Raw genomic sequence first — 25,840 nt, 5'->3', positions numbered from 1 at the left:
ATATATTTTGATTTGTTTAACACATTTTTGGTTACTATATGATTCCATATGTGTTATTTCATAGTTTTGATGTCTTCACTATTATTTTACAATGTAGAAAATAGTAGAAATAAAGAAAAACCATTGAATGAGTAGATATTCAAAAACTTTTGACCGGTAGTGTACATTTAGTTTTTTACCTTTGCTATGTCACAATCCCCTTTGGACACAGTCACCGGTTCCTAACAGCTGTCTTTGAATAGGTCTACTTGGCCTAAAAATGAGAGGATTCGGTTCCTGAATTGCTAACTTCTCCTTTTTAGTTGGTTCAGAGTGGTAAGAGAAGAGAGGAACGCGGGTGAGACTACGAGAAGAGTGTCCTGAGTCTGTGAAGGTGTTTCATGTGTTCCGCTGTTTCGTTGGTAACAATGGATCACGTCAAGGCAACCACAGATAATTACTATGTGAGTAACGGTCTTGTTATCCCACATACTGATGAATGTAGTTATTTATGACCACAAGAGCAATAGATGCTGCAATAAATCATTGGGAGTATGAGACTTTAAAAAACAATTATATTTTACAACAACATGGTTAGTCAAGAAATTTACAGAATCAAAAAAAATATGACAATGTATAACAATCTGTACATGAATACTTTTATTTTAAAACACAATGATTAGAGTCTGAGGCCATTTAAAATATTGTTCAATATCATAGAAGCTACAAGTTTAGGATCTTAATTTGATCACGCTTTTGTTGCTGAGAATTGTCCTGCACCACAGGAAATGCAGATAAGCTTTGTGATTTACATAAATTCACTGAAAACCTACACTAACACACGGCTATATTAACAATATTGCACTTTTCATGTAGCCTACTTTTGTCCAGCTAATAGCCTAACCACCGATCAAGCAACATTATGGACTAAACGTTCATATCCTGTTGCTTCAGGATTATTTTGCTGTGACAATATGGGTCAAATTAAGCTCTTACATCTGTAACAGGTACACACATCTAGATGAATTTAGCACTGCATCCACTTGAGTTTAGTCAGAGATACAAATGAGAATCCAGGGCCTGTATTCATAAAGCGTCTCAGAGTACGAGTGCTGATCTAGGATTAGTTTGACCTTTTAGATCATAACAAGATTACAGTATATGGGCAGGGGGAACCTGATCCTAGATCATCACTCCTACCTCCTACTCTGAGATGCTTTATGCTTACGGACGCAGAACATTGTTGTAGTTAGCTAATCTTCTATCCTCTCCCTCTCTTTTCCTCTCCTATGTCTCCAGATGTATGAAGAGGACAGCTACTACAGCTATTCACCTGAAACAGGCAGCAGCCAATCCAGTGGCGTGCCCTGCAACCAGGATGGCATCATGGACTTCACCCGGAGCTACTCCCCTGTGGTCTACAGCCTGGTGTTTGTGCTGGCGCTGGTGGGTAACATCCTGGTGCTGTGTGTGGTGAGGCGCTACCGCACCTCTCAGACAGGCGGGGCCTGCTCCTTCTCCCTCACCGACACCTTCCTGCTCCACCTGGCCGTGTCCGACCTCCTGCTGGCCATCACGCTGCCCCTCTTCGCCGTCCAGTGGGCCCGCCAGTGGGTGTTCGGCGTGGCCGCCTGCAAGATTTCCGGAGCCCTGTTCTCTCTGAATCGCTACAGCGGCATTCTGTTCCTGGCCTGCATCAGCTTCGACCGCTACTTGGCCATTGTCCACGCCGTCAGCACCGGCTGGAAACGCAACACCTGCCATGCCCAGATCGCCTGCGCCCTCATCTGGACAGTGTGCTTGGGCCTGAGTGGGGTGGACATCGCTTTCAGACAGGTGGTGAAGGTGGAAGTGGGGCGCTCAGGGGATCATCAGGGCCTGCTGGTGTGCCAGACGGTGTTCACCTACAGCTCAGTCCAGTGGCAGGTGGGGCTGCCGCTAGTCAACTTGGTGCTGGGCTTTGGGCTGCCCCTGCTGGTCATGCTCTACTGCTACATCCGTATCTTCCGCTCCCTTTGCAACGCCTCGCGCCGCCAGAAGAGGAAGTCCCTCCACCTCATCGTATCCCTGGTGTCCATGTTTGTGCTCTGCTGGGCGCCCTACAACTCCTTCCAATTGGCCGAAAGCCTGCAGAAGCTGGGCGTGATTAGTGGTGGCTGCCAGTTTGGCCGCACGGTGGACATCGGGATCCTGGTGTCTGAGAGCATGGGGCTGTCACACTGTGCCCTGAACCCGCTGCTGTACGGCTTTGTGGGGGTGAAGTTTAGAAGGGAGCTGACCAGAATGTGTAAGGGGCTGCTGGGCCAGAGGTTCTATCCAGGGATGGAGGGATGGGGAGGACAGGGGAGAACACGGAGGCCCACCGGGTCCTTCAGCTCAGCAGAGAGCGAGAACACCTCCTACTTCTCTGTCATGGCATGAGCCAGGCACGTGCACAGTTAGGGGTCTACCTGTGCCCAAGCACCTGCCCCTTGCCCTCTCACTTGCAAAGTGCCCTTTTGGGTGGTGGTATAATTATACTTTTTTTGTATACACTTTTTGTTGTTGTTCTGAACCCACAAGTCATCGTAAAGTCGTGAAGTTCTCCACCCCCCCATCCCATCCATTGGTCTGCCCTGTACAGAGCTTGAGTGCGTCCGGTATCCAAACATGCATGGCTTGAGATGCAGTCACCGGTCGAGTCTGTGTAGCAAGTTACCTAGTTTAAATATCAACAGTACTGCCACAGCAGCATAACATGTGATTTACATCATCATCAATATTTGGTCTGGCCTACAAAGCCTACGCACAGCAGAAAGGCAGAAGACATCGAGAGGAGCAGCTGCATCTACGCTCTATGACCCTCTGACCCAACTCCATCCCTTCATCAGTCGGGTGTTGTGTCAGGGCAGCAGCAACACAGGTAGTCTAGACTTTAGCTAACCACAGTATACTAAAATATCCACACAAGCCACTAGCCAGCCAGCCATATAGCACGAGTTAGAAGAGTATGAATATTATAGTATACTATGAAGTTATTATTTAAGAGAAATCCCAATAAATAAATAAAAAATGCTAGTTAACTATCAGATTTACATCAATCATCAACTGATAGCCTTTCCCAATGTCAATCATGTGTTTAGGAGGCACTGCAACTAGCTTGCTTACATTTTAGTCATTTAGCAGACGCTCTTATCCAGAGCGACTTACAGTTAGTGAACACGTTTTTTTGATTTTTTTTATACTGGCCCCCCGTGGGAAACGAACCCACAACCCTGGCGTTGCAAACGCCATGCGCTATCAACTGAGCTACATCCCTGCCGGCCATTCCCTCCCCTACCCTGGGCCAATTGTGCGCCGCCCCATGGGTCTCCCGGTCACGGCCGGCTGCGACAGAGCCTGGATTCGAACCAGGATCTCTAGTGGCACAGTTTGCACTGCGATGCAGTGCCTTAGACCACTGCGCCACTCAGGAGTTTGATGAGTGAGTGTGTTGTTGTAGAAATAAATAGGCCTATGCTAAAACATGTTTGTTTTTTATCCCTACAGAGGCAGTTAGTGTGTTATGAAATTAAATATGTTATAATTTTTTTAAGGTGGTTGTCACTAGTTACCACAGCCACAAAGTCAAAATGGTCTCTATTGTAAAGATTCATAAAAACAAAAATGAGCTTTTTGGTTTTCATTTAAGGTTAGGGTTTGGCATAAGGTTAGCAGTGTGGTTAGGATTAAGGTTAGGTTTAAAAATCAGATTTGAAGAAGAGAAATTGTAGAAATAGCCATAATTATGACTTTGTGGATGTGGTAACTAGTGACGACCCTGAAAGGTCTGTGCATCATGGCCCTGGTGCGAGAGAGAGGGAGGGGGGATGTGGAGACTGACAGGAAAAGAGAGCAGAAGAGAGAATACAATACAAAAGGGGGACAGGGAGTCATGAACTAGTGGGAGCTGATAAGAGGGAACAGAAATTTGAATTGTTGAATGATTGTGAAAATGACAAAATGGGGAAGAAATACAGATGTGCACATTGTGTCAAGTGAGGAAAACATGAATGTTATTTTGTTGTGATTCGTTCCTCTGGTGCTTCCTGATAGTGGCCTTATTCCTAGTAGCTCAAAATTATGGTGCTTTTAAAGACAACATGTTCTCAGGATTTTTTCATATATTAGTCTATTTTGGCTCTCTTCTTGTAAACACACAGAATTTTGGGGTCATTTTTGTTAATGAGATTCTACTGTCCATCCAATCGCGTAGCCTTCCATGTTAACCCATCTGCCTCTAGTGTGAGCAGCAATGACTGCATAATATGAAGGTGACCAGTGAACCGTTTCTCAAGCTGTTTGGTTTTCTGATAAGTTGAGGACTATCATTTCTGCGAACTGCATCATCTCTTGCAAAAGACTTACAAAAAAAAAATGAAACCCACTCCCTCAAAAGAGCCAGGTCATCACTATATGTGTTACTCATATGTTGCCTTGTGGTTTTGAAGGCTGCAAATACTTCTACATTTCAAATTCTCTCAGCAATGATATTTTCTTTGGTTGATTGCTTCATTTTGTCACTTGTTGAAGAGGGGAACCAAAGGTGTCCAAGTTACAGTTAGTCATGACAGACTCATGCAGCTTTACCTATGGCAAACTGTCCACGTGTCCTTTGGTACCAGTCTGTTATTCAACATGTATTTTTTTAGATGAGATTATTATGAATCAGTCAGCACAACAGATATATACATAGGATTGTATACATTTATTTCTATGTTGAAGAAATTTGAGGTAGTAGAATCAAACATTGGGGGAAATGTACTTTTGATATATCAATAAATAAATTATATGCAAATACCTTGTTACATCTCTGGATATTTTTGGCTATACAGCATTTTAAGGTTAACTTATGTGCATTAATGTAGCCAGTAGTATCAGGAAACATTCAAGTAGTACTTACAAAAACAGGCCAATCTCGCCATCTGGTGGACACTGTATAAAACAATTTACGCTTTATTCCTTTCCTTATTCTCTTAATCTGTCGGATACTTTATCTCTAGTCTACTTCGAAAGAACCTGGCAGGTGAAAACAAATTCCCAGGCCATGCAACCTTGTCTCAGAGCATTTCGTATTATTCTGTATGTAAATCCGAGACCCTCCAAAATCCGAGACCCTCCATTTAGTATGATATGTTATGTTTGGTATGGATACATAAGATAACTTTAGCATGTTAGCTAATCAGCACTTTATAACGCGAACGTCTAGCAACCCAAAGGTTGAGAGTTCAAATCTCATTGCGGACAACTTTAGCAATTTAGATAATTAGCAACTGTTTAACTACTTACTACTTTTTTAGCAACTTTGCAACTACTTAGCATGCTAGCTAACCCTTCCCCTAAACCTAACTTTAACCCTTTAACCTAACTCCTAAACTTAACCCTAACCTTATCCCAAACACTAACCCCTAGCCTAGCTAACATTAGCAAGCTAGCTAACGTTTGACACCTAGCCACCTAGTTAGAATTTGTAACATATCTTACATTTTGCAAATTCATAATATATTGTACGTTTTGCAAATTCGTAACATATAACACGTTTTGCAAATTTGTAACATATTTTACGTTTGAAATTCTTAACATATAATAGGAATTGTAATTTGTAACATATCATACGAAATGAGCGATGGACATCCACAAATTAATACATACCATACTAAATGTAACATATCATATGAAATTAAGTGTCTCGGATTTACTTACAGAATAATATGAAATGCTCTGAGACCAGATTGGGCAATAGGATATGTACTGTATGTATGCACAACCTGGTTGCTTTTAGTAGGCTAATCTTGAGTCTTCAGATCAGTGAAGGGGGAGAGGAGATTAGGGCAGGAGGCGTTTTTAGTCTAAACTATTGAGATGGACATGCAACACAAATGTAATATGACCGATGCACTATTCTGTCCGTTGTAGCACAACTACTGCAGTTGAAGCCTAGAATATGCACGCAAATTAGAACTGTCGCCAACACCTCATGTTTGGACTTTGGAGCTCATATGTATAGCAGCAGTGCCTACCAATACAGATGTGGATAAAAGTTTCCCTTGAGGTAACTGCAGCTGCTGATACAAGCAGTATATCTGCCAACCTGGTCTCAGAGCATTTCATATTATTCTGTATGTACCGATGTGTTCCATCTAGTATGATACTGTATGTTACGTTTCGTATGGTATCTATTAATTTGTGGATGTCCATCACCCAGTTGGTATGATATGTTACGATTTACAAATCCTATTATATGTTATGCATTTGCAAAATGTACAATATGTTATGCATTTGCAAACGTATGATATGTTATGAATTCTAGCTAGGTGGCTAACATTAGCTAGGTGGCTAACATTAGCTAGCTGGCTAATGTTAGCTAGGCTACGGGTTAGGGTTAGGGTTATGTTCAGGAGTTAGATTAAAGGGTTAAGCTAGGCTACGGGTTAGGGTTACGTTCAGGAGTTAGATTAAAGGGTTAAGGTTAGGGTTAGGGGAAGGGTTAGCTAAAATGGTTAGGGTTAGGGGAAGGCTTAGCTAAGATGCTAAGTAGTTGAAAACTAGCTCAAAAGTAGTAAGTAGTTGAAAAGTTGCTAATTAGCTAAAATGCTAAATTTGTCCATGATGAAATTTGAATTCACAACCTTTGGGTTGCTAAAGTAGTTGAAAAGTTGCTAATTAGCCAAAATGCTAAATTTGTGCATGATGAAATTTGAATTCAGAACCTTTGGGTTGCTAGACGTTCGCGTTATATGCCGACCCCGAGCAACTACCATACTTTGGTTACTTAAGGAAAAAACTATCTGTCTCATGTAACCATACCAAAGGTAACATATCATACTCATTCTATAGTCCTAGATCCGGATTTACGTGTACTATGTTACGTATTGTGTATGAGACCAGGCTGCAACATCAACACAATACATTCTGACAAATCCACTTCCGCCAGCTCGCGACCGCGTTCTCACTGCGCACAGCACTGCTTTTGTGAGCGCAAGCCCCGCCAAGTACGTGTTATTGACCCACAACCAGCAGCTGCGGTAAACGTTACCTCTCTTCTGCAGAGCTACCAAAATACTGCCGCTGGTTCTCTGGGTGTGTACTGTACAACTCTGCTCACTGTGAGAGAGAGGACTGAAATGACTATACTTCCGCTCTTCTAAGAATCCTGCATCATCCCCTTGACCTCCTTCACTTTTGTTTTGTGTGAACTGAAGTTGTTTTCTCTCTTTCCGCTCTTCCTCTATGCTCTTTTATGTTCTGCTTCTTTAAGTGCTCAGGGAATGCAGCCATTCAAACAATCTGCCTGGCCTCTCCTGGTTTATTTATAGTGTAAGCAAACAGAGCAGTTTTTCTCTCCAGTACTACTGGGACTACTGAATGATCGGCTATAGAACATGGCTGTGGTAAGTACATTTCTCATTTCAAACCCCTTCTACTGTCTAGGTGTTTTCTCTTTTCTCCTCGTCTGTGGTCTTTGTCCTACACAAGTTCAACTTTCTCTGCTCATGTCTTTCATGCTATTTGAATTCCTTTGTGTGTGTTTGTGTGCATATGTCCGTGCATCCATATTTCCTAGGACATGTCTTCTCTCTCTCTCTTGCGCTCTCTCTGTCTCCCACCAGTCTTTCTGGTTTAACAGAAAATCAGATATGTATAGAATACCTACAGAGAGGTTAGAGAGCCTGGTTAGAGCACAGCTAGACAATCTCCCATAGTGTGTCAATGCCACCAGTCAGATGATCTGCAGTGCAGTGGACAGCCCCCGTAAGGGGAACTGTACTTTCCACTCTTACTATGCTGTGTGTGGTGTTGCCTCATCTGGTGACATCGGAACCATGTGAGCAGCGTGAATATAATCTGATCTGGACATTGTCAGATGAGACACTTCAGGGAATATCTCTCTTTCTCACACATACCCACACAACTTGTCAGTGTTAGAGCAGAGGACTGGAGACTAAAGACAGATCTCTCTAGGTATAACTTGGTGAAAGAGGAAATTGTTGTCCTCTCCAACACACATTCTGCTCGCATTGTTTTAGTCTTAAACCCAATAGATTGGTCTGTATTACCCAAACGATCAACTGATTCTCGACTTATCCACAGACAGACATGGATTTGGTCCTGCGAGGGATATTCCAAGAGAATAGCACCTATAACTATGACGAGGACTATGTTTATAAAGAAGACTGCTCCTCTGAAGATGGCGTTTGGGGTGCGTTTTGGCGCGGTGTTCCTCCCAATGCTCTACTCCCTGACGCTAGTCCTGGGGCTGCTGGGTAACGGGCTGGTCCTTGTGGTTCTGGTCCAGAAGAGGCGGAGCTGGAGCGTGACAGACACCTTCATCCTGCACCTGGGCGTGGCCGACACCCTGCTGCTGCTCACGTTGCCCCTCTTGGCTGCTCAGGCTGCTGGGGGTTGGAGCTTCGGGACACCCCTCTGCAAGATCACTGGAGCCATGTTCGCAGTAAGGACTGGGGGGGACGGGACTGGTCAAGCAAGTGTATATACCTGTATGAACACATAAACTGGGGGGTTGGGGATGGGGAGAGGGGGTAAATGAAAAGGAATGGACTAGTGTGGTGTAGTGTGGTATATGATGGGGGTTCTAGTGCTGTGAAATCCGAGGGCTAGGTAGTGTGGGATAGGAAGGGGAGGAAGGGTTTTTAGATCCTAATATTCTACTAAGTCATCGGATACACTTTCAATACATCATTCAATCCAGATCACGGTTAATGTACTCTTAATGGGCTCTTCCTCTGAGTCCATTAATAAACTCTCAAAATTTCTGGGAAAAGAGGAAGTACAGAGGAGGAACACAGCTGTGTCATCTTAATGTTCATTCCAGCCAAGAGCATTCTCGAGTTTATATCTCTCTGTCTGTCTGTCTGTCTGTCTCTCTCTCTGTCTCTCTCTCTGTCTCTCTCTCTCTCTCTCCTCAGATCAACTTTTACTGTGGTATCTTCCTGCTGGCCTGCATCAGTCTGGACCGCTACCTGTCCGTGGTCCACGCGGTCCAGATGTACTCTCGCAGGAAGCACTGGATGGTGCAGGCCAGCTGCCTGTCCATGTGGCTCCTCTCCCTCCTCCTTTCCATCCCCGACTGGCACTTCCTGGAGTCTGTGAGGGACACCAGACGAGACAAAGTGGAGTGTGTCCACAACTACCCGTCCCTCTCCCAGTCTGGCTTTGACTGGCGCCTGGCCTCCCGCCTGCTCTACCACACGGTGGGCTTCCTCCTCCCCTCTGCCGTGCTACTCTTCTGCTACTCCTGCATCCTGCTGCGGCTGCAGCGCGGCTCCCAGGGCCTCCAGAAGCAGAGGGCCGTCCGGGTCATCCTGGCCCTGGTGCTGGTCTTCTTCCTCTGTTGGACGCCCTACAACATCACCCTCATGGTGGACACCTTTCAGGGGAGGCCTGGGGAGTCTGATTCTGGGTCCTGTGAAAATGGGAGGAAAGCTCTGGGGAACATTCTGGTGGTCACGTTCGCTCTAGCCTGCCTGCACGCTTGCCTCAACCCAGTGCTCCATCTCGGCCTGTGTAGAAACTTCCGGCGACGAGTGCTGGATATGGTGAGGTGTGTTGAGAGGGTGCAGGACGATCCGAAACTCTCACTGTGGGACTCAGGTGTGGTTGAAGACTCACCTGACCAAGCAGAAGAGAAGGGGACATTGAAACCAATGACCACCATGGGACAGGTACAGTCCACCCAGAGCTGATGGTTAGGAAGAGGATCCTAATGACTAATACAGTATGTCATCCTGCCTTGAGGGGAAGTTGATGTATGGGTCATGGGTTTGGGTCTGGGGATTGGTGGATGACCGTAACCTGTGTCATGAGAGAAAGACAAGCGTAGTAGAAAGCCCCTTATGAGGACTGCTTTCTTTGAATTGCACTTTAATGGAAAACACTCAGACTAAATGTATATTTCTAGATTTTTATAAAGTCAGCAGGTTGTCTGATCATCACGTTTTGTTTTACCTATCGATGTCGTCCGGCTCTGTAGAATCTGTTGGAATGAATCAAGCATTAATTATTCAAACCTACATCTATTGTATTACTATTTGTACAGAGCACCACTGAATGTAATGGATTTAAGAGGAAACCTGGTTCTCAGCAGACACATACATTTACATTGTTACACTCCCCTACATATTTATTTGGAAAGTGAAGCTAAAACGTTTTATTTGGCTCTATACTCCGGCATTTTGGATTTGAGCTCAAATGTTTTATATTTGGCGACAGTACAGAATATCACCTTTTATTTGAGGGTGTTTTCATACATATCTGTTTTATCGTTTAGAAATGAATGCACTTTATGTATCTAGTCCCCCCATTTGAAGGTGTCATAAGTATTTGGACAAATTCACTTATAGTGTATTACAGTAGTCAAAAGTTTAGTATTTAGTCCCATAATTCTAGCACACAATGACTACATCAAGCTTGTGACTCTACAAACTTGTTGGATGCATTTGCTGTTTGTTTTGGTTGTGTTTCGGATTATGTTGTGCCCAATAGAAATGAATGGTAAATAATGTATTTTGTCATTTTGGAGTCACTTTTATTATAAATAAGAATATAATATGTTTTCTTCTATATTAAAGTGGCTACCATGATTACGGATAATCCTGAATAAATCGTGATTAATGATGAGTTAGAAAGTTACAGATGCACAAAGATCATGCCCCCAAGACATGCTAACCTCTCACCATTACCAATAACAGGGGAGTTTAGGATTTTCTTAGGAGTATGATATTTATATATCTGTAATTTTCTCACGCTATTATTCACAATTCATTCATGATTATCTGTATGAAGAAATCCCCAACTTTTCTCACAGAATATTAAAGTTTTAGTAAGACTTGTGTATGTTACTGTACTATTTTATAATTTTAATGTTATATTTTACAATGATATACTGTTATTTTATTATTCCATTACTGTATATAATTCATGAATAAGAGTATGTTTCCCTTTTAACAACAATTGTTTCACTTTTGATTTCATCAAGTCGGTATCACAATATCCTGTAAATTGACCCACTCTGGGGAAGCCCAGTGTTGTTTTTACCCTGTCTACAGGCTGGTTTTACCCTGTCTGACAGCAGCATGAGATAGGGTTTCCCACTCTGTCCCAGATGTCCCAGGCTTGAGTTCATTTCTTTGTTGCAACAGGCTGACACACACAGCCATGGTTAATGACATCATTGGTCAGATGTGGTGGGAGAGGGAGACAATAATATTTCTCTGTGTGTCCTGTGCACTTTTCACAGCTCTGTTTCCTCGATATCCGTCTGAATACTCCACTGTTTGTTTTACTAAGAGAGGACTGTAGCGGTCATTGTCAACCAGGTCACGCTGTGGGAGAAGGCAAGATAAGAGTAAACAGAAAAGAAGGAGGTGGAAAGAGAGGGTGGGGAGAGATATAGAGAAAGAGAGATGATTTTAGGGCTGCACTGTGTGTGACGCACTAATCCTTTGTTTTCAATGATAAACATTGACATACAAGTCAATACATGTCTTGTGAATACAATGGGCTATTTTTGACCAGATTATGTCATGTAAATGAGTTGTAAAATATATATATATATATATATATATATATATACAGTTGAAGTCGGAAGTTTACATACACCTTAGCCAAATACATTTAAACTCAATTTTTCACAATTCCTGACATTTAATCATAGTAAAAATTCCATGTCTTAGGTCAGTTAGGATCACCACTTTATTTTAAGAATGTGAAATGTCGGAATAATAGTAGAGAGAATAATTTATTTCAGCTTTTATTTATTTCACCACATTCCCAGTGGGTCAGAAGTTTACATACACTCAATTAGTATTTGGTAGCATTGCCTTTACATTTTTTTACTTGGGTCAAACGTTTCGGGTAGCCTTCCACAAGCTTCCCACAATAAGTTGGGTGAATTTTGGCCCATTCCTCCTGACAGAGCTGGTGTAACTTAGTCAGGTTTGTAGGCCTCCTTGCTCGCACACGCTTTTTCAGTTCTGCCCACAAATGTTCTATAGGATTGAGGTCAGGGCTTTGTGATGGCCACTCCAATACCTTGACTTTGTTGTCCTTAAGCCATTTTGCCACAACTTTGGAAGTATGATTGGGGTAATTGTCCATTTGGAAGACCCATTTGCGACCAAGCTTTAACTTTCTGACTGATGTCTTGAGATGTTGCTTCAATATATCCACATAATTTTCCTTCCTCATGATGCCATCTATTTTGTTAAGTGCACCAGTCCCTCCTGCAGCAAAGCACCCCCACAGCATGATGCTGCCACCCCCGTGCTTCACGGTTGGGATGGTGTTCTTTGGCTTGCAAGTTACCCCCTTTTTCCTCCAAACATAACGATGGTCATTATGGCCAAACAGTTATATTTTTGTTTCATCAGACCAGAGGACATTTCTCCAAAAAGTACAATGTTTGTCCCCATGTGCAGTTGCAAACCGTAGTCTGGCTTTTTAATGGCGGTTTTGGAGCAGTGGCTTCTTCCTTGCTGAGCGGCCTTTCAGGTTATGTCGATATAGGACTCGTTCTACTGTGGATATAGATACTTTTGTACCTGTTTCCTCCAGCATCTTCACAAGGTCCTTTGCTGTTCTGGGATTGATTTGCACTTTTCGCACCAAAGTACATTAATCTCTAGGAGACAGAACGCGTCTCCTTCCTGAGCGGTATGACGGCTGCGTGGTCCCATGGTGTCTATACTTGCGTACTATTGTTTATACAGATGAACGTGGTACCTTCAGGCATTTGGAAATTGCTCCCAAGGATGAACCAGACTTGTGGAGGTCTACCATTTTTTTTCTGATGTCTTGGCTGATTTCTTTTGATTTTCACATGATGTCAAGCAAAGAGGCACTGAGTTTGAAGGTAGACCTTGAAATACATCCACAGGTACACCTCCAATTGACTCAAATGATGTCAATTAGCCTATCAGAAGCTTCTAAAGCCATGACATCATTTTCTGGAATTTTCCAAGCTGTTTAAAGGCACAGTCGACTTAGTGTGTGTAAACTTCTGACCCACTGGAATTGTGATACAGTGAATTATAAGTGAAATAATCTGTCTGTAAACAATTGTTTGAAAAATTACTTGTCATGCACAAAGTAGATGTCCTAACCGACTTGACAAAACTGTAGTTTGTTAACAAGAAATTTGTGGAGTGCTTGAAAAACGAGTTTTAATGACTCCAACCTAAGTGTTTGTAAACTTCCGACTTCAACTGTACATATATATACAGTGAGGGAAAAAAGTATTTGATCCCCTGCTGATTTTGTACATTTGCCCACTGACAAAGACATGATCAGTCTATAATTTTAATGGTAGGTTTATTTGAACAGTGAGAGACAGAATAACAACAACAAAATCCAGAAAAACGCATGTCAAAAATGTTATAAATTGATTTGCATTTGAATGAGGGAAATAAGTATTTGACCCCTCTGCAAAACATGACTTAGTACTTGGTGGCAAAACCCTTGTTGGCAATCACAGAGGTCAGACGTTTCTTGTAGTTGGCCACCAGGTTTGCACACATCTCAGGAGGGATTTTGTTCCATTCCTCTTTGTAGATCTTCTCCAAGTCATTAAGGTTTCGAGGCTGATGTTTGGCAACTCAAACCTTCAGCTCCCTCCACAGATTTTCTATGGGATTAAGGTCTGGAGACTGGCTAGGCCACTCCAGGACCTTAATGTGCTTCTTCTTGAGCCACTCCTTTGTTGCCTTGGCCGTGTGTTTTGGGTCATTGTCATGCTGGAATACCCATCCACGACCCATTTTCAATGCCCTGGCTGAGGGAAGGAGGTTCTCACCCAAGATTTGACGGTACATGGCCCCGTACATGGCCCCAGAAAAACATCCCCAAAGCATAATGTTTCCACCTCCATGTTTGACGTTGGGGATGGTGTTCTTGGGGTCATAGGCAGCATTCCTCCTCCTCCAAACACGGCGAGTTGAGTTGATGCCAAAGAGCTCGATTTTGGTCTCATCTGACCACAACACTTTCACCCAGTTCTCATCTGAATCATTCAGATGTTCATTGGCAAACTTCAGACGGCCCTGTATATGTGCTTTCTTGAGCAGGGGGACCTTGCGGGCGCTGCAGGATTTCAGTCCTTCACGGCGTAGTGTGTTACCAATTGTTTTCTTGGTGACTATGGTCCCAGCTGCCTTGAGATCATTGACAAGATCCTCCCGTGTAGTTCTGGGCTGATTCCTCACCATTCTCATGATCATTGCAACTCCACGAGGTGAGATCTTGCATGGAGCCCCAGGCCGAGGGAGATTGACAGTTCTTTTGTGTTTCTTCCATTTGCGAATAATCGCACCAACTGGCGATGGTCTTGTAGCCCATTCCAGCCTTGTGTCGGTCTACAATCTTGTCCCTGACATCCTTGGAGAGCTCTTTGGTCTTGGCCATGGTGGAGAGTTTGGAATCTGATTGATTGATTGCTTCTGTGGACAGGTGTCTTTTATACAGGTAACAAGCTGAGATTATGAGCACTCCCTTTAAGAGTGTGCTCCTAATCTCAGCTCGTTACCTGTATAAAAGACACCTGGGAGCCAGAAATCTTTCTGATTGAGAGGGGGTCAAATACTTATTTCCCTCATTCAAATGCAAATCAATTTATAACATTTTTCAAATGCGTTTTCCTGGATTTTGTTGTTGTTATTCTGTCTCTCACTGTTCAAATAAACCTACCATTAAAATTATAGATTGATAATTTCTTTGTCAGTGGGCAAACGTACAAAATCAGCAGGGGATCAAATACTTTTTTCCCTCATTGTGTATGTGTGTGTGTGTGATTCTGAATAAATGTGACATGGAATGGAATAGAAGAACTGACCTGGAATATTCATGACAGAACTTGATCCTATTTGTATTTTGGTTAAGCTGAATGTCTGTTTTCCATTTTTTACCACAAAACACAATTTTTAACACTTTCCTCCTTCCTGTTTTCACTCATGTCCATACATGTTTTGGTTTTGTTTCACTTTGTGATATTTCACCTCTTGTTTTCTATGCGATTATGGATGACAGAGAAATCATCTGGTGGTAGCAGCAACACACCAAACACAAGATATGACCTGCTTCCTGTTTCTCTGACAGTCCTACATTACAACACCAAGTGTTATTTCCTGTTTCAGCTAAAGTCGATTATACTTTTCTCTTCCTGCTAAAAGGTGGTAGAGGCAAGCTGTTCAGTTGGACAGAGTGATGCTGTCCATTAAGTCTTGTCACACAATATTATTGATGATTAAGTAAAGCTAACTAAAGGCTGAAGTGCTTATGAAGCTCTTGAATGGAACAAGTGATGAGAGAAAGTTTTTTGTTGCTACTGTATGTCCTTCTAGAATAAACCTTTAGGTGCACAGATGCTGTAGTAAAGCAGAGATAAGGGACAGGAAGAGAGGCAGACTGTCTCGTCGTCATCTTGGGTGGTGACTTCTCATATCGCTCTTCACTCCTGTGTTATCTTTTCGGTGCAAAGCTTTGTCACCCCATGTTGGTAAGCTTTACTTGGCTTCCTGCCACAGAGAACTTAGGTAATTATGTTATCTTTTTGCAGACTCTCTTATTCAGAGCAATTAGGGTTACGTGCCTTGCTCAAGGGCACATCAGCAGTTGTTTTACCTAGTCTGCACAAGGATTCAAACCAGTGACCTTCCGGTTACCGGTGCAACTGCTGATGTTACCTGCAGCCCTACCATGTTGTGTTCAGTGAGGTGGAATGTTCAGAATGTTTGCAGATAGAAATGTAATGTATAGAGCTGACACAATTCCCCATTCTACATGCCAGACAGTCATACATGTCAATGATTGTTCTGTGATGTTGCATCATCCTGAACAGGCCCTTGGTGGTGGTGTGGCCAAATCACTTATGCTGGTCTGAGTCTTGCTTCCTCAACGTTTTTTTTTCTTCTTCTATTAACCAACCATTAAAAGACAGAGATTCTGAACGATAGTATTAAAAACAAAACTTTATTCAGTATTTCACTATGGTTCCTTGAAATGTTAACCTGTCATAGGATACTGTGCATTTTTGTTATGAAAAAATATATCTCCAATTATTGCATGTGTCAGTAATAAGAAATGCATTAACTATAACAGAGCACATATGCCAGTTATCATTTAACAAAACATAGAGCAGGTAAGTAAAATGATAAATGACTAGCTTAAAAAATATTCAGATTTTTTTATAGTGGAAATAATTTTGTAATCATTACAAAAACATGTATTTTTAGTTTTAGTATGTACAACTGATTTATTTACTTATGTGTAACTTCATTATAGGCTCCATTCTTCACAAATACTTTCTTTAATAGGCAATAATTCTACAAAATCATGTGTTCTCTTAGCGTGCTCTATTGGGAAAAGATGGTGAAACACGGCGGCTCTTACAACCTTTCCTCCTAACCAGATCCACTGGAGGGGAAGCTGGAGTGCGCTAAAGGTCACATTGATATTCTACTTATTGAGTCAACGACAACTCAAGAGCAACAGGATAGAGCAGCGCTTCCTAAACTCAGTCCTCGGGACACCAAGGGGTGCACGTTTTGGTTTTTGCCCTAACACTACACAGCTGATTCAAATAATCAAAGCTTGATGATTAGCTGATTATTTGTAGCAGCTGTGTAGTGCTAGGGCAAAAAACTAAACATGCACCCCTTGGGGTCCTAGTTTGAGAAATCTTGGGATAGAGAGATAAGTCCTTAATAGATGGTAGAGGTGTGGGAGGTGTCTCCAGACTCAGACCACATGGAGCTCCTCCGGCTGGCAGTCTGCAACCTGACTCCACTCTTCAGCTTGCAGCCCAGGGACCTCAGCATGTCCAGCAGGTGGCGCCGGAACTTCACCCCCACAAAGGCGTAGAGCACGGGGTTGAGGCTGCAGTGCATGTAGCCCAGAGAGGAGGTGGCCGTCAGGGATATGTCCAGGGCCTTTTGGTTTTCGCAGGTGTCCCCCAGGGTGTTGTTGGAGTAGAGGGTATCCACCATGAGGGTGATGTTGTAGGGTGTCCAGCAGAGGAAGAAGACCAGCACTAGGACCAGGATGACCCGGACGGCCCTCTGCTTCTGGAGGCCTTGGGAGCCGCGCAGCAGCCGCAGCAGGATGCAGGAGTAGCAGAAGAGTAGCACGGCAGAGGGGAGGAGGAAGCCCACCGTGTGGTAGAGCAGGCGGGAGGCCAGGCGCCAGTCAAAGCCAGACTGGGAGAGGGACGGGTAGTTGTGGACACACTCCACTTTGTCTCGTCTGGTGTCCCTCACAGACTCCAGGAAGTGCCAGTCGGGGATGGAAAGGAGGAGGGAGAGGAGCCACACGGACAGGCAGCTGGCCTGCACCATCCAGGGCTTCCTGCGAGAGTACATCTGGACCGCGTGGACCACGGACAGGTAGCGGTCCAGACTGATGCAGGCCAGCAGGAAGATACCACAGTAAAAGTTGATCTGAGGAGAGAGGGGGAGAGAAAGAGAAAAAAGGACTGTTATAAAACTGTTACAAAGTTCAGATAAAGAGTACGTTTGTAATTGGGTAAAACATATTGACGACAATTGTATTCCACTCGCTCTTTCCTCAGAAATGTAAACTAAACCCAACAGTTTATTTATTTAATGTGTATAGTCCTTACTGTGAACAAGGCTCCAGTGATCTTGCAGAGGGGTGTCCCAAAACGCCAACCCCCAGCAGCCTGAGCAGCCCAGAGGGGCAACGTGAGCAGCAGCAGGGTGTCAGCCACGCCCAGGTGCAGGATGAAGGTGTCTGTCACGCTCCAGCTCCGCCTCCTCTTGACCAGAACCAGAAATACCAGCCCGTTGCCCAGCAGCCCAAGAACCAGTGTCAGGGAGTAGAGCACGGGTAGGAACACTGCGTCAAAACGCATGCCGTCCTCCATGCTGCACACCTCCCCAGTAGAACAGCACGTGTCACTGTTGTTCTCATTATAATCCCCGTCAGCGTAACCATAATAATCACCACTAGAAAAGAGGTCAGGTCCGGTCATTGTTACCTTTTCACCACTGACCATGAGGGAATCCTGTAAGTGAAACATAACTAATTGTCTTTTACATTCAGTTTGATTTAAGCATAATAAGGCATCACAGTGTGTGAGTAAAATGCAATGGCAGAAAAAGTGCCAAAAGTAGTGTTTTCCTGAGTCTTTCACCTGTATGATTTCCGTGGCGTTAGTGTGACATAGATATATGTGGCTATTTTACATTTTGGGGGGTTGATTTTCAAATGACTGGGACTGTAATTCAGATGATTATATCTTTATGCCAATTGATCATACACACTGCTCCATTGTGCAGCATCTTTATGCCAATTCATCATACACACCGCTCCATTGTGCAGCAAAGGGGGTGCTGTCTACTCACTGATACAGAGGTAATAGAGCTCGCCATCTTGAAGTCGTAAAGACCTGAAAGGAGTTACCTCTGGTTTCGTTCAGCCATTCCTATAGAGTACCACAGTATGAGTCATAATACGCAGAGAAACTAGCGGTCAAACAAGGAAATAGTTCCAATCATTTTTCCACCATTCATTTTTCCCATAGGGGATTTTAGAAACACTTAAAATAAGGGCTGTGTTTCATGTAGGCTTACCCTGGCATGATGTTTTGATAACCGTATAAATCTCTCTAGGACAAGGTGACTTTTACGCCATGGTAAGCCTACACGAAACACAGTCTTTATTTTAAGGGTTTCTAAAATTCCCAATGGGAAAAATGTATGGTGGAAAAACTATTGGAACAATTTCCCTGTTTGACCGCTAGGTTTTATGGGTATTGTGACACCTCCACTGTGGGGCTCTATGGGGGAAATTAATGGAGAAAGAATGGGGTTTAGGGATAAACGCTGAAAATAAGGTCTGAGGTTAACACAGGCTTAGGAGATCTAATATGTTTTGTTTTATGAGATAATATCAGTCAGTTAACATGACCTTCATGAATTATGAAGCCTTTATGTGCTTGTTTTGATTAAATAAATGCTTCAAAATTCACAAAAAGTGACATTAGCTGATGAAGATGATCGCATAGAACAAAACATATAAGATCTCATAAGCTTGTGTTTACCACAGATCTTATTTTTGGCATTTATCCAAACCCCCACCCCCAGAATAAATAGATTTCTCCATATGCTTTGGCCATCGAGCCATGGCGGAGTTAGTGATCACAGAAAGATGCCATGACTATGGAAGCGCCGAAGTGAGAGGGTTTACTCCGCTCAAAATTTGTCCACGAAAATAAGGTCACAAAGTGAGGAATTTTTGTTTGGTCAATGAGAGTGTCAAAATTGGTCAACAAAAAATGTAATTGCCAATTTGCTATGTGAAGCCTATTTTATTGAACATACCGGTAAATGTTGTATTGGTTAGGTTGTTTACGAATGCACTGACATAAGTGGACACGTGGCATTTTGTCAACTTTGGAAAAAAACTACTTTATATAAGAGTTGTGCCTGTTGTTCACACGCGTATCTGCCGTCTCATTGGCTAGAATGGTCCCACCTGATCTCGCCTCCTCTCGCCTGCCTTTGAGGACATGTATTTCCATTGTTAGAGTGGTCACTCGACAATCTTGTCAATATAATAGATCATCTTTGACTATACTCAATGCAACTAGAATAGAGGATGTTGACAGTGAGACACATGAAAGACATGGGAAATGAAACGGTCGGCAACAGCTGGACTTGATGGGTAAAGTTGGTGCGTCTTGCTGTATAATTTCTAGTTAAAACCGCAAAATGGAAATTAAGGCTAGATTCTATCAGATCCACACTAGCCGAAACCCGCATAGCGGGAATTATAGGCTACCACAGCGGAATTATAGGCTACCTAAAGCGGACATTGCCATTGGCTGCACGGAGTCGCATTAAGAGAAATCGCATGCAGCCTTGTTTACAAGTTCAAACACTGGCATGTGAGATGTAATCTACACCTCCATTAGGCTGATAGAAGTCCTCATTATTTTGTTGATTAATTCTCAATTTGAGTGTGAATGCTTCCCTTACTGGAAAACCACATGATTTCACATGTGAAATCATGTGTTTTTGGAACACTTCACGTGATCACATTCACATGTGTAGTTTCAGGTCATCACGTTGCTTTACATGTTGTCACATGTTATCACATTAACTTCACATAAGATCACATGATCACATGAAAACGCGTTTTTTCTGTAAGGGTAGTGCCGTGTTCACATGCTAGTCAGAACTAGGAAGCTCTGAAATTTTCCCGACTTACTAATTTGTTGAACGTGGCACGTGATTAACTACAGTTAGCAAGTCAGACATTTCTGAGTTTCCTAGTTCCGACTAGCAGCATGTGAACGCTGCATTAATGCAAGTGGGACGGGTGTGGCCTCGTGACAATGACCACATGAGGAACTGCTCACCGATTCGACAACTAATGCAGTTACAACTCCGACACCACCAAAACACAAGTTATGTGGGTGTTGGTTATGGCTGGTTAATGCTTGATCTGATTGAATCTAGCCCTTACAGTGAATTTACACATAACACGATAATTTGGATAGCCATGCTAGCTTTGCCCTCGGGGGGTATGAAAAAAATAAATATATATAAATATATGCACTCACTAACTGTAAGTCACTCTGGATAAGAGCGTCTGCTAAATGACTGAAATGTAAATGTAAAATGTAGTGCTAGGTATCAATAGCTGTTACAGTGCATTTCCACATAACACGATGGGGGCAGTGAAACAACGGAGCCCCATTCATTTTCAATGAAGGGAAGTTAAGTGGGTGGAGGGACCGTTGGGCGAGCATGGGTGAGGGAGGGTGAACAGGGCGGGACCAAAATTGGGGAATGCTGCCCAATTTGCTACTCTTCCATTGGATATGAATGGCTTTCTGTAGTTTCATTGCCCACATCGTATTCAGTTAAGAGGCACTGTTAGACAGTAAAAGCTACAATAGGCAGATTCCTGGACAAACTAACACCTTTTCTGCAATGCAAAAGAATGTGAAACCACGACTGTATGTTGTACTGTGACATATTAACCCCATCAGTCCAGAGACCCCAGCAAAAACAGGCTTTTCATTTATCTACAGCCCTTATATTTTGCCTCACAATTAAGTGTTTTAGCATTTTATTTTCAGGACAACAAGGGCTACAAGTACAACACAAAACAATTGGACATAACCAGTTGCATTCATGAGTTTTACTGACAAATGTCAATACAAAAATAAGCTGTAAGTACAGAAATGTTTGCTCACTGGGAAATTAATATCCAACTAGTCAGTGACCACTGTGTGGAGTTTGGAGTTTGTGACAGCAACTATGTGAGCTTATTACAGTATTATAGACACTATGTCCTGGGATTTCCTATGATCTTCTACAGTTGAAGTCGGACGTTTACATACATTTCGGTTGGAGTCATTAAAACTTGTTTTTCAACCACTCCACAAATTTATTGTGAACAAACTATAGTTTTGGCAAGTCGGTTAGGACATCTACTTTGTGCATGACACAAGTAATTTTTCCAACAATTGTTTACAGACAGATTATTTAACTTATAATTCACTGTATCACAATTCCAGTGGGTCAGAAGTTTACATACACTAAGTTGACTGTGCCTTTAAACAGCTTGGAAAATTCCAGAAAATGATGTCATGGCTTTAGAAGCTTCTGATAGGCTAATTGACATCATTTGAGTCAATTGGAGGTGTACCTGTGGATGTATTTCAAGGCCTACCTTCAAACTCAGTGCCTCTTTGCTTGACATCATGGGAAAATAAAAATAAAATCAGCCGACTTCAGAAAAGAAATTGTAGACCTCCACAATTCTCTCTACTATTATTCTGACATTTCACATTCTTAAAATAAAGTGGTGATCCTAACTGACCTAAGACAGGGAATTTTTACTAGGATTTAAAAAAAACTGAGTTTAAATGTATTTGGCTAAGGTGTAGCTCAGTTGGAAGAGCATGGCGTTTGCAACGCCAGGGTTGTGGGTTCGTTTCCCACGGGGGGCCAGTATGAAAATGTATGCACTCACTAACTGTAAGTCGCTCTGGATAAGAGCGTCTGCTAAATGACTAAAATGTAAATGTGTATGTAAACTTCCGACTTCAACTGTATGTAGAAGAACCCCTTACCTTCTAACAACTATTGTGTAGCTTGTGAGCGTCATAGAGCGAAACATTACATGTGCGTGTTCGTGAGAGTCTCAGCTTTTCATAGATACAGTGGGGGAAAAAAGTATTTAGTCAGCCACCAATTGTGCAAGTTCTCCCACTTAAAAAGATGAGAGAGGCCTGTAATTTTCATCATAGGTACACGTCAACTATGACAGACAAATTGAGAATTTTTTTCTCCAGAAAATCACATTGTAGGATTTTTTATGAATTTATTTGCAAATTATGGTGGAAAATAAGTATTTGGTCACCTACAAACAAGCAAGATTTCTGGCTCTCACAGACCTGTAACTTCTTCTTTAAGAGTATTCCTCTGTCCTCCACTCGTTACCTGTATTAATGGCACCTGTTTGAACTTGTTATCAGTATAAAAGACACCTGTCCACAACCTCAAACAGTCAACTCCAAACTCCACTATGGCCAAGACCAAAGAGCTGTCAAAGGACACCAGAAACAAAATTGTAGACCTGCACCAGGCTGGGAAGACTGAATCTGCAATAGGTAAGCAGCTTGGTTTGAAGAAATCAACTGTGGGAGCAATTATTAGGAAATGGAAGACATACAAGACCACTGATAATCTCCCTCGATCTGGGGCTCCACGCAAGATCTCACCCCGTGGGGTCAAAATGATCACAAGAACGGTGAGCAAAAATCCCAGAACTACACAGGGGGACCTAGTGAATGACCTGCAGAGAGCTGGGACCAAAGTAACAAAGCCTACCATCAGTAACACACTACGTCGCCAGGGACTCAAATCCTGCAGTGCGAGACGTGTCCCCCTGCTTAAGCCAGTACATGTCCAGGCCCGTCTGAAGTTTGCTAGAGTGCATTTGGATGATCCAGAAGAGGATTGGGAGAATGTCATATGGTCAGATGAAACCAAAATAGAACTTTTTGGTAAAAACTCAACTCGTCGTGTTTGGAGGACAAAGAATGCTGAGTTGCATCCAAAGAACACCATACCTACTGTGAAGCATGGGGGTGGAAACATCATGCTTTGGGGCTGTTTTTCTGCAAAGGGACCAGGACGACTGATCCATGTAAAGGAAAGAATGGATGGGGCCATGTATCGTGAAAACCTCCTTCCATCAGCAAGGGCATTGAAGATGAAACGTGGCTGGGTCTTTCAGCATGACAATGATCCCAAACACACCGCCCGGGCAACGAAGGAGTGGCTTCGTAAGAAGCATTTCAAGGTCCTGGAGTGGCCTAGCCAGTCTCCAGATCTCAACCCCATAGAAAATCTTTGGAGGGAGTTGAAAGTCTGTGTTGCCCAGCGACAGCCCCAAAACATCACTGCTCTAGAGGAGATCTGCATGGAGGAATGGGCCAAAATACCAGCAACAGTGTGTGAAAACCTTGTGAAGACTTACAGAAAACGTTTGACCTGTGTCATTGCCAACAAAGGGTATATAACAAAGTATTGAGAAACTTTTGTTATTGACCAAATACTTATTTTCCACCATAATTTGCAAATAAATTCATTAAAAATCCTACAATGTGATTTTCTGGATTTTCTTTTCTCATTTTGTCTGTCATAGTTGACGTGTACCTATGATGAAAATTACAGGCCTCTCTCATATTTTTAAGTGGGAGAACTTGCACAATTGGTGGCTGACTAAATACTTTTTTCCCCACTGTAGCTTTTAATAGTTTGTAGCTCAAGCCATTCGGACACTACATACATTTTTGTAAAAAGACCCAGGCCCCGGGCCCCTTCAGGATCCACCCTTGTTAATCACACAAACAAATGTTTGGTATCTATAGACAAATCCAATGGTCCAACCCAGAAGTCTGTAGCTCACACAATGTTTAAAAGGGGCTAGATGTCCAAAACATACTATGAGAAGGAAGGAGAAGTCACAATATTTGCAGATGCACCCCAATAATGCAACTGTGAGTCAGAATATTGGTGCGTTATTGGGGAACATCTGAACATCTTTACAAAATGTGTGGGTACTGTCTTTCTTTTCACACATATTTTATATACCCTGCACTGCACCTGTGAAATATGCTAGATGCAATGTGGGCACACTACCTAAAGCCTTATCGGAATTTTAGTTCCTCTCAAAAGGTTTCGAATGTCAATAACGTAGGGGTTTCCCCATCAGAAGATCATCTGTCGAGATTCTGTCATTTCAGATAATTTAATTTGACTCATTCAAGGAATGTTCACACCTACACTTAATGTAAAGGTGCTTTTCTTAGGTCTGACTCAAATTTAGGACATTTTTGCAGTGCATGTATCAAATTAAAAGGCTATTATTATTATTATTAACAATTTGCATTGTGAAAAGTAATGTAAAATTGCTTATAATACCATTAATAATGTTATTTTTCTTTAAATAAATAGACCAATAAAATAAAAGTGTACCCATTTGTACAAAATCAATGTTGTTATTCAATATGATAGTGATTATTCTGTATATGCATTTGAAATATGTGTATATAGGGACACTTACCATGCCTTTGAATGGTATTGATGCAGTCTGTCAATCAGTTTCCACAGAGATGATGGGCTGACGCTGTTGTGAGCATGATGTCAAACAGAACTGCTATTTTCAGTGATTGGGGAGGAACCAATAGAGAGGAAGTTCAAAGGCATTCATATTTAATACTTCTACAGGCCCAATGTTGATCACAGATTTTTAATCAGATTTATTTTATGAATGAGCATTCATTTGTATTCATTATATTCCATATACCTTGTTTTTCTGTCCTTTGTAATAAATGTGTATTAATTAATAAACACATTGCTGAACACCATAACAAAAAGGAAGAGAGGTGAGAGTTGAAAAAGCCAACATTGTTAGCTTGCACATTCTAACACAAAAGTGAAGGATGATAATACTCTGTGCTGAGGTTGGTACAATTAACCACATAGTCACACTGAACAGATGACATATAACTGCACAACATGACACTTTCAACTCTCTCTCCATCTACCCCAGAGTGTGAATAACGGGGGGCTAAACACCCCTGAATGAGAGATGAGCACCCCTAAATGCAACAAAAGTCAAACTTTGGGGGGTCTCTAAGTAATGCTAATTTAACCATTCTCCTATTTGTTTAAAATGCAATTTTGTACTGCTACAGTGGTAAATATGAAATATAATCTTATTCCAAATTAAACGAACACCCCCACCTCTCTGTCATAGTTTAAACATTGTTTTCCCCATGTAGCTGCACTTGTCATCCCGGGACAGTCCCGTATTTCAGCCCCTTTTCAGGTGTCTTGAGTTTTCTTTTTACAAAAAAGGTCAATTTATCATCAAGATGCATCAATTAATTCAGGCTACAAAAGTGTGGACCTAATGACAATCACCAAATGTGACTTTTTTTGCGCTTTGTAACAGTTGTCTTTCCATTCATCAAATGGCAGGTGCACACAGTGCACTGTTTGGATGCTGGACTGATTTTAGAGTGGACGAACTTGCGCAGGTAGCTTTTTAAAGTAATTTGTTTGACAATCAGATGAAAACATCATGACTGCCCTACCGCTTCTCTTTCTTTCGCTTTTATCCCCTGTCTCGTTCTCTAGTTTCAGCGAGAAGACACCCTTCCTGTGTGTGTTTGTCTCTGATACTAACATATACCTATCTGCATGATGGTGTGTCTGTGGTATGAATCTGTGAGTACCAAATTGTCTGATTGTGTGCAGGCAATTCCTGATTTCTAAATCTGGAA

The 25,840-nt window shown here is 42.3% G+C and overlaps 2 protein-coding genes and 1 pseudogene across 3 annotated transcripts; 2 read left to right on the top strand and 1 right to left on the bottom strand.

Annotated features, from left to right (window-relative positions):
• Positions 1–330: 330 nt before the first annotated feature.
• LOC121542867 (C-X-C chemokine receptor type 3-2) lies at positions 331–3,183 on the top strand. Its single transcript, XM_041852456.2, has 2 exons — positions 331–443; positions 1,279–3,183. The coding sequence occupies exons 1-2, from the start codon at positions 381–383 to the stop codon at positions 2,398–2,400; spliced, it is 1,185 nt and encodes a 394-aa protein (XP_041708390.1). The 5' UTR covers positions 331–380; the 3' UTR covers positions 2,401–3,183.
• A 3,765-nt stretch (positions 3,184–6,948) lies between these two features.
• On the top strand, positions 6,949–10,237 carry LOC121542379 (annotated as a pseudogene).
• Positions 10,238–16,603: 6,366 nt separating this feature from the next.
• LOC121542866 (C-X-C chemokine receptor type 3) lies at positions 16,604–24,702 on the bottom strand. Of its 2 annotated transcripts, XM_041852455.1 has the most exons (3): positions 24,616–24,702; positions 17,627–18,031; positions 16,604–17,444 (listed from the first exon to the last, which is right to left on the bottom strand). In XM_041852455.1, exons 1-3 carry the CDS (start codon positions 24,616–24,618, stop codon positions 16,710–16,712), a joined length of 1,143 nt encoding a protein of 380 aa, XP_041708389.1. In that variant the 5' UTR covers positions 24,619–24,702; the 3' UTR covers positions 16,604–16,709. The 2 variants fall into 2 exon arrangements, with proteins under 2 accessions (XP_041708389.1, XP_041708386.1); XM_041852452.2 differs by lacking the exon at positions 24,616–24,702 and having other exon boundaries at positions 17,627–18,505.
• Between the last annotated feature and the right edge of the window lie 1,138 nt (positions 24,703–25,840).

Source organism: Coregonus clupeaformis, chromosome 28, assembly GCF_020615455.1.
Source record: "Coregonus clupeaformis isolate EN_2021a chromosome 28, ASM2061545v1, whole genome shotgun sequence".
Classification (NCBI taxonomy): Eukaryota; Metazoa; Chordata; class Actinopteri; order Salmoniformes; family Salmonidae; genus Coregonus; species Coregonus clupeaformis.
This window is presented reverse-complemented; position numbering and strand designations above follow the sequence as displayed.

Bases quoted from the DNA above. Each gene is read 5' to 3' on its own strand.
- LOC121542867 (XM_041852456.2), top strand. From the start codon at position 381: ATGTGTTCCGCTGTTTCGTTGGTAACAATGGATCACGTCAAGGCAACC. The intron at 444-1,278 runs GTGAGTAACGGT...CTATGTCTCCAG, and splicing joins CAACCACAGATAATTACTAT to ATGTATGAAGAGGACAGCTA.
- LOC121542866 (XM_041852452.2), bottom strand. From the start codon at position 18,046: ATGTTTCACTTACAGGATTCCCTCATGGTCAGTGGTGAAAAGGTAACA. The intron at 17,445-17,626 runs GTAAGGACTATA...CTCTCTCCTCAG, and splicing joins TCACTGGAGCCTTGTTCACA to ATCAACTTTTACTGTGGTAT.